Source organism: Mesitornis unicolor, unplaced genomic scaffold, assembly GCF_000695765.1.
Source record: "Mesitornis unicolor isolate BGI_N332 unplaced genomic scaffold, ASM69576v1 scaffold39706, whole genome shotgun sequence".
NCBI lineage: Eukaryota > Metazoa > Chordata > Aves > Mesitornithiformes > Mesitornithidae > Mesitornis > Mesitornis unicolor.
The window spans coordinates 1-6,776 of record NW_010192423.1 but is presented as its reverse complement, the minus strand read 5'-3'; the positions used below and the strand labels follow the sequence as shown (position 1 = coordinate 6,776).

At 44.8% G+C, this 6,776-nt stretch overlaps 1 protein-coding gene across 1 annotated transcript in view; it reads right to left on the bottom strand.

The window, feature by feature from the left end:
- BRD8 (bromodomain containing 8) overlaps window positions 1–6,754 on the bottom strand; it is a 15,571-nt gene extending 8,817 nt beyond the window's left edge. Inside the window, exons 1-8 of the mRNA XM_010187087.1 lie at window positions 6,659–6,754; window positions 5,932–6,001; window positions 4,936–4,985; window positions 3,727–3,849; window positions 3,505–3,585; window positions 2,977–3,041; window positions 2,275–2,411; window positions 201–345 (exon numbers count right to left, since the gene is read on the bottom strand). Of these exons, the coding sequence (XP_010185389.1) occupies window positions 201–345; window positions 2,275–2,411; window positions 2,977–3,041; window positions 3,505–3,585; window positions 3,727–3,849; window positions 4,936–4,985; window positions 5,932–6,001; window positions 6,659–6,681 (694 nt within the window). The 5' untranslated portion in view covers window positions 6,682–6,754. The remainder of the gene's footprint in view (window positions 1–200; window positions 346–2,274; window positions 2,412–2,976; window positions 3,042–3,504; window positions 3,586–3,726; window positions 3,850–4,935; window positions 4,986–5,931; window positions 6,002–6,658) is intronic.
- Window positions 6,755–6,776: the final 22 nt, after the last annotated feature.

Genomic DNA, 6,776 nt, shown 5'->3' with positions numbered 1-6,776 from the left:
CACTCTTTCTTCTGTAAGAATTAGAGCTGTAAAAAAAGTAGGGCTGAGAGGGACATGGCTACAGAAATAGGAATACAACTCATAAGGAAACCCCCAAACCAGCCAGGCTAGATGTCCTTCATCTCTCTCCAAAGAGAATTCACAGAACAGAGTGAAGGTACATCTGAAGGGAGAACTGTACGGAGTGAGTCCCAAGTTACCTGAAGCAGCAGGAGATGCAGGGACAGCACCAGGTGCCGACTGCATTTCCCCACTGTGCAGCACTGGAAGGACGCTTCCTACCTCCAGCAGCACTCCCGAGCTGTTTATGTGACCAGAAGCCACTGTCACTTCATTTTCACCAACCTGCCAAAGGAGGACACAACTGAAGTTCTTGGAGATACCATCACATCAGTTATTCTCTGCCAGATATGCACCTCCATGAATGTGTCCATCATTTGCTGTCTCAGCATTTCTTCTGTGCTATTGGACCTCTTCAGTCCCTGCCTGAGGCCTCTTATGCAAGTGCACAACATGACAGTCTGAAACTAGTTGTTGTTCTTCAGCAAGAATACAGCTGCAGTGCCACCTTCCTTTGGAAGTTACGCCACATACATGATTTCTCTACCTTAGTTCCTCTGTTAAAGGACCTCACAATCCATTACAGGTACCAGTCTCTCTACCCCCTGAGATGGCATGGAATTATCCCTTATTCTGAGTTGAGGGAAACTGAAGTACCAAGATGGAAAGTAACTCTATCAAGGTCACACAGTAAACCTATGACAGACCTTGAAGCAGATGTAGAACAGTCCTGATACAAAGAAAACCCAGTCTTCTACAGCCGTTATCTTTCCTTGCTCCACCCTATGTTACACTGCACTCTGCAAACATAGAACCCATGGAGCGTTTACCCAAGCTAAAAACCAGAAAAGACCCCAAATCTATTAAAAAAGAAAGTCAACAGCAATGTACCTATTCCATGACACACGCACTAACACAGGGAGTCTGTGCCACAGGCAGGCTGATGGCTGCTCTTTTCAGACTGGGCTCTGAACAGTGACAGCAATGGTTGCCCACCTAATGCTTCCAGAGTCACCAACACCAGAAAGGTCAAAGTGGCTTGTCATCACAGTGATTTTAGTAACTGTCTACAACTACAAGAAGACTGAAGCAATATTGGTCATAAACAACACTAAAGGACTCCCTACTCCTATGCTAAGACCCATTACAAGTATTGAAACTCAACTTCCTGCAAAGATGTAAAGAAACAATTGTGAGCCTAAAGTAGAAATCACCAAGAACACCTCCATGGAGACTGATGTGGATGATGCTGAGTAACACACGCCCTCCCCGGGGAGAACAATTTCCTCTAGCAAAGCCTGCAACTCCAACTCCTTACAACTAAGGGGAGAAAGCCAGTCCTATATGCTGAATGATCCCTGCAGTCCTGCACCCACAGTACTGCCAGGACAGGGTCCCACCTCTGTGGCTCACAGGGGTAATTGTATCTCTCAGATATCACTCCTGTTGGGACGCTCACAAAAACGGTATGTTTTAAGAAGCCTTTGCAGCTCCCCCTTTTCAGTGGGAGAGTCTGGAGCAAATTGTTTTGTGTGCTTGCATATATGAGCAGAGAGCTCCATACCAGCCTGGGGCTTGTGGGCAGGAGACTGCCCTTCTTCAGCAGCTCTGAGAGCAGAGGGGAAGGAGGCGGAGTTGCTTTTTGTCCTAGCATCTTTTTCTGGGGTGAATCATCAGTGACTGGGGTCATGGGGGCATCCAGGGGAGCAGAGCCTGGAGGGGTGTCAGGGATTCCAATGAAGGAGGCAACTGGGGTGCTGGGCAATGTCCCTGGAGTGACCTGAGAAAGAGAAAAACCACACTGTTCAAAGCCACACTCCACCACACGGACCAGCCCCACTTGCTCCTTCCCCCAAGAGCACTGATCCAGCACACCACAGACACCTACTCCATTCACTCGCTACACCTACTCCAGACATGTGCTTTCACCCTTGCCCTGCCCTGTAGTGCCATTTCCCAGGCACACACAGAAGACTGCCTGGCCAACCCACTGATGCCCCTACATAGCCTTTGGTCCAGGCACCTGATCATCACAGACATGGAGGAGGACACGTATCTTGAGCAGCACTGTACATCAACCACACTACAGTGCTACCACAGCGAAAAGTCTGCAAAACAAGGCAAGGGCTTCTCCCCAGGCTCCTGTTCCATGATGGATGTAGAGCCCCTTGTCCTAAGCTGGTCTTTCACTTTTACCATGGGAAGCATCCTTACCCCTGGACTGGCCTCGTCCACAGCAGGCTGAGACAGATCTCCCATAGCATAGTCTCCCCCTGGGGAGGTTGAGCCTGCAGGGGAGCGAACCATCACGCCCGTTAATCGTCGTGGTGGATTCTTAATGGCCTGACGAGCTAGAAGAGAACAGAAAAGAAAGGGAGATTCCTTGAGATAAGAGTTACCTCTGACTTTATACTAAGGAACCCTAAGAAAACAATTTATATTGTAGGAATTTCTTGCACCACACTAGGCTCAGTTCACAGATACTATTAGCACTGGGTGATAGACTTTAATTTCAGATTTCTGTAGCAGCTGGGTATTCACCACATCCACCACTGGTAGGTTAGTTCACTGAACTGCCCCAAGAATTATAAATGAATTAAACCTTCAGAACAAATTTATCTTCCTTTTATCTTTGACAATGGTAAAATTATTGGGAAAAGGGGTGAAAAGCCTGACATTCTAGCAGAGAGCTCCTTGCTCCTGCTTTCTCTTAGATGTATCTTTTCTACAGAATTTGTTCCCTTCTCAAAAGTCTCTGCATTTTGCCCTGTTACAAATACAGTGCTGGAAAGAGAATATAATTTTTCTTTCCAACAACCAGGGTCAAGGAATTCCTTCTGAACAGGTCTTAAGACTTAAACATGGACATACACATCTCCCTCTGAGGAGGAGTAAGGAAGTTCATTTCCAGCTTACCCTGATAAGCAGCATCTGTAGCCTTCCTCTTGACTTCTGCCTCCTCCTCCTCCATTTTCTTCTTTCTGTACACAGAACCAAAAGTTGCTGTCACACAGTGTCTCACTTCTCCTTAGTTCCTTCTGCAGCCTACTGACCCCCACCCCATTATCACCAGACAACAACGACCTGCCTCTGCAAGACTAAGGCTCAAATCCTCTGAGGAGGGAAGCAGAGTCAGAGGCCAGTCAGAGAAAGACACATTTGGTGGGAAATTGCACTTCCAGCTGATTATCGAAATGGAGGAGGCAAGCACGATGTTGCAAGCCATCACCAAGCTCCTCACTGAGAAACTCCACAAGACGTTCCACACAAACTGGTGCCCCCCAGTCTAAACTAAATCCACCCTCAGAGGCCAAAGCATGTGCACAGCTGCTCTGTTTCTCTCAACCCAATGTATGTGGAGCAAGAGGTGTCTGACAAACACACAGTGACAGGCACCTACAATCTCAGACGAAAGCATAGCAGGCAAAAAATTAAGTAACCCACATCATAATCTCGTTGCACAGCTCCTCCAGTCTGTTATCCATGTGTCCAGCCTGGATCAGCTCTGCATCTTTCTTTAGTTGCCTGCAATCAGAAAATCTTCTTTACTTATCTCTGAACAATACGCCCTAAGCAGCAATTTCACTCCAAGCACCATCCCACTTAGGCCACTTTTTCAAGACAGGACTCTCAGGTGTGCCACAGTTGAATGCCTCTGCTGCATACCTGTATTTCTCCTGTGTTTCTTTAATAATTTTCTTCAACTCCTCAACTCGTTCTGCAGTCAGCTTCCGCACAATAACATCCTCCACAGTTTCCACAACTTCTCCCTTCTCACCACGTTTTCTCCTACAGAGAAAAACCGAACAGCTCAGACATGAAACAAAGAAAGCCCCAGTTCTCCTGTCATAAATGGCTGCTGTCTGTCATTTGAGACACAAAAATGCACCAAAAAATAAAATTTAAAGAAAAAAAATCAACCTTCTCTTCCTGTTTCTCTTACATTATACCAGACATCACAATGTTCAAACAATCTCTTCTGAAAAGTGTATCTAATTCTTAAGTGCAGCCAGTGTTAAAGACTTAAGGGACAGATCAAAAATACAAGTCCACTGCAAATTCTCAATGTGAAAAAAAATCATTCAGCTTCAGAGAAGATTCTTAACACCGACAAAGAAATGTATTTTCTTCTCCCCTCAATCCAGTCTTTGCAACTCCAGTGCTGAAGATCATTCATCACTATCACAAACAAATACTACTTTTAAACAACCTGCCTTTAATTGAATCTGATGTGAAGTCTCAAAACAAAATGCCTGGATTTAGGAGTGAGAAATATTTGAAACCACAAAGCTGCAGTGATAACATTGATAAAGAAACTGTAAGAAACGACTGTAAAATACAGACAAATACAAAACAACTCCCCTTCTCACAACTGCTGTATTTTCTATCCCTATTCTGAATGACAGTTTTATGTGTAAAGTTTCTAGTACGTAGTGTTGTATTCCAGCCGAATAAATGCTGCTTTTTGCTGCATTAAGTCCCCAAATGCACACTGCCACTCTTAGAAATGGAGCTGTGGCAAAGGGCCCCAGTTGCCCTGCCGTGTACTGTAACGACAGTGGGGGTGTATGGAAGACACGAACAAGTACGGTGACCAGTTTTAGAACCACGCAATATTCAAATACTTTGTATTATGGGGAAAGGAGTCAAGATAAGGAGATATGGAAAAATGTTTTAAGAAATACCTTGGGTTTGCCATTTTCCCCCATCTGCCACACCCTGATCCCACTGTCCACTCACACCAGCCATCACAACTGAATTTCCTCATTCCTGTAGACTTTTTTGGGAGCAGCACTATCAAGTCCTTTGCTGTAACAACCGACAAGTGCACCCAAAACTGTTGCAGACTGCGCTTGCTTCAGGCTTTGTACTCACTTAGGGGTCTCTGTAGTCTCCAAGAGCTCTGAGTACTGAGATGCACAGTGCTAAGAAGAAACAAAATAAAGTCAGAAGATGCTGAAGAGTCAGCATCAGCAAACACCTACCAACAATGCCTACAGAGCCCTCCTACTTCAGAGGTCTAACACCTTATGAACATATCCGACAGCCTCCTCCAGAGTTCCTCCACAGCTATAATTTAGTGCAGCCCAAAGAGAGGAAGTGTATTCACTCCTTTACTCTGGCACTGCCCAGGCTGATCTTCAAAACAAAGTTAAAGAACAGAGGCTCCCAACAAACAATTTAGAAATCAAAGCGACCAAGCGCAATTAGGAGAACTGTACTGTAACAATTCTGTCTTTAATCAAAAATATTTCAGTGGAGAAGACAAAATAACATTGTATCAAGGCCAGTTTCATAACCTAACAGAAACAGCAAGCAACAGAAAAATCCCAACATCTCCTTCCTTGATTCTCTTAATCTTTTTTTGTCCCCTATACAATGAAAATCCCAGGTGCTTGCCCGAACAGCAGGACACATCAAAAAACATGGGCATCTACAAATTCCTGGGGCAAAGAATCCCACAGCTTAATTACATGCCTGGAAAAGAACAAAGTTATTTTGGTTTGCTTTGAACCTGCCTCCTGTGAGTCTTACTTATAGCCTCTGAACCCTGTGCTGGACAAAGCACTGAACAATTAATCTCTTTTTTATGGTAAGGGTTCCACCTTACTTAGCCATCCTTTAAAAGGAAGCTGTTTCAAGTCTTCCATCATCTTTGTAATTTCTTTAACTTTATCCAACTGTACTGTAAACTGAAATTTAATTTCAGACACAGGAAAAAGTATTTAATCTGACTGAAATAAAATTGATTTTTTAAAAATTAATTTTGGTATCTTTTTTAAAAAGAAGAAGTGCATTATCTTACGCAGCTGTCTTACATGTTGTTGTCTTACACTCATTTTTTCCAAGATTCAAATGTCAGCATCTTACCTTTTGGGAAAACCAGTCAGGCGGGCGTCCTGGCTCTGCGAAAGGTTTAATGGCTCTGCTGACTGAGACCCTACAGGAGAGAAATGGCAAGTTACCATCAACTTACTTTGTCCCCCAACCAACACACTGGCCTGCCTTGACATTCATCACTGAATAGCCCCATAAACACAATGAACTTGTCAGGATAGAATTGTTATGTTTGGGAATTATTCAAGTACAGTCCCTGGACTCAAAAAAATTTGCCTGCTCCTAAATAAACAACAGGTTCCCTCTCTCCCTTCCTTTGAAAAGCAAGTTTCTAGCTTCTGATGACACCATTACATTTCCACAAGAACCTTACTTTCATGGGGGAAAAAAGAGGCAGCAAAACAGAGCTACAGGTTCAGAAGCAATGCACAGGAACCTGTTATCAAACATCCTTCTTTACTACAACTCACCTCTTCCAATTTACGAACATGCCACTCTTTGTTCTGATTAATGCTTCTGTTTTTACATAGCACTTACAGAAGAAGCAGGAAGATTGTCAAGGTATACCTTTAGCACCTCCATCTTTAATACCCTCATCTTTGTTTCAAAGAGAAAGCAGAAGCGTTAATAACTCACTGTCGCACCACAAACCAGTACAGTGAAAGGCCCGCACCAGTCCAGCACAGAGCCCCGTGCTCTGTCCCGAGGACTCCAGGGCAGCTCGGTGCTACCGCAGACATGAGGCCCTCCGCTCCCTTACCAGTTCTGGTCCCCGCTCCGCATGACGGACGAGGCCAGGCAGAGCTTCTCGCGGATGGACCAGGGCTCCGTGGGGCCGGCGCTCAGCAGCTTGTGCTCTGCCGGGAAAGGGGCAGGAG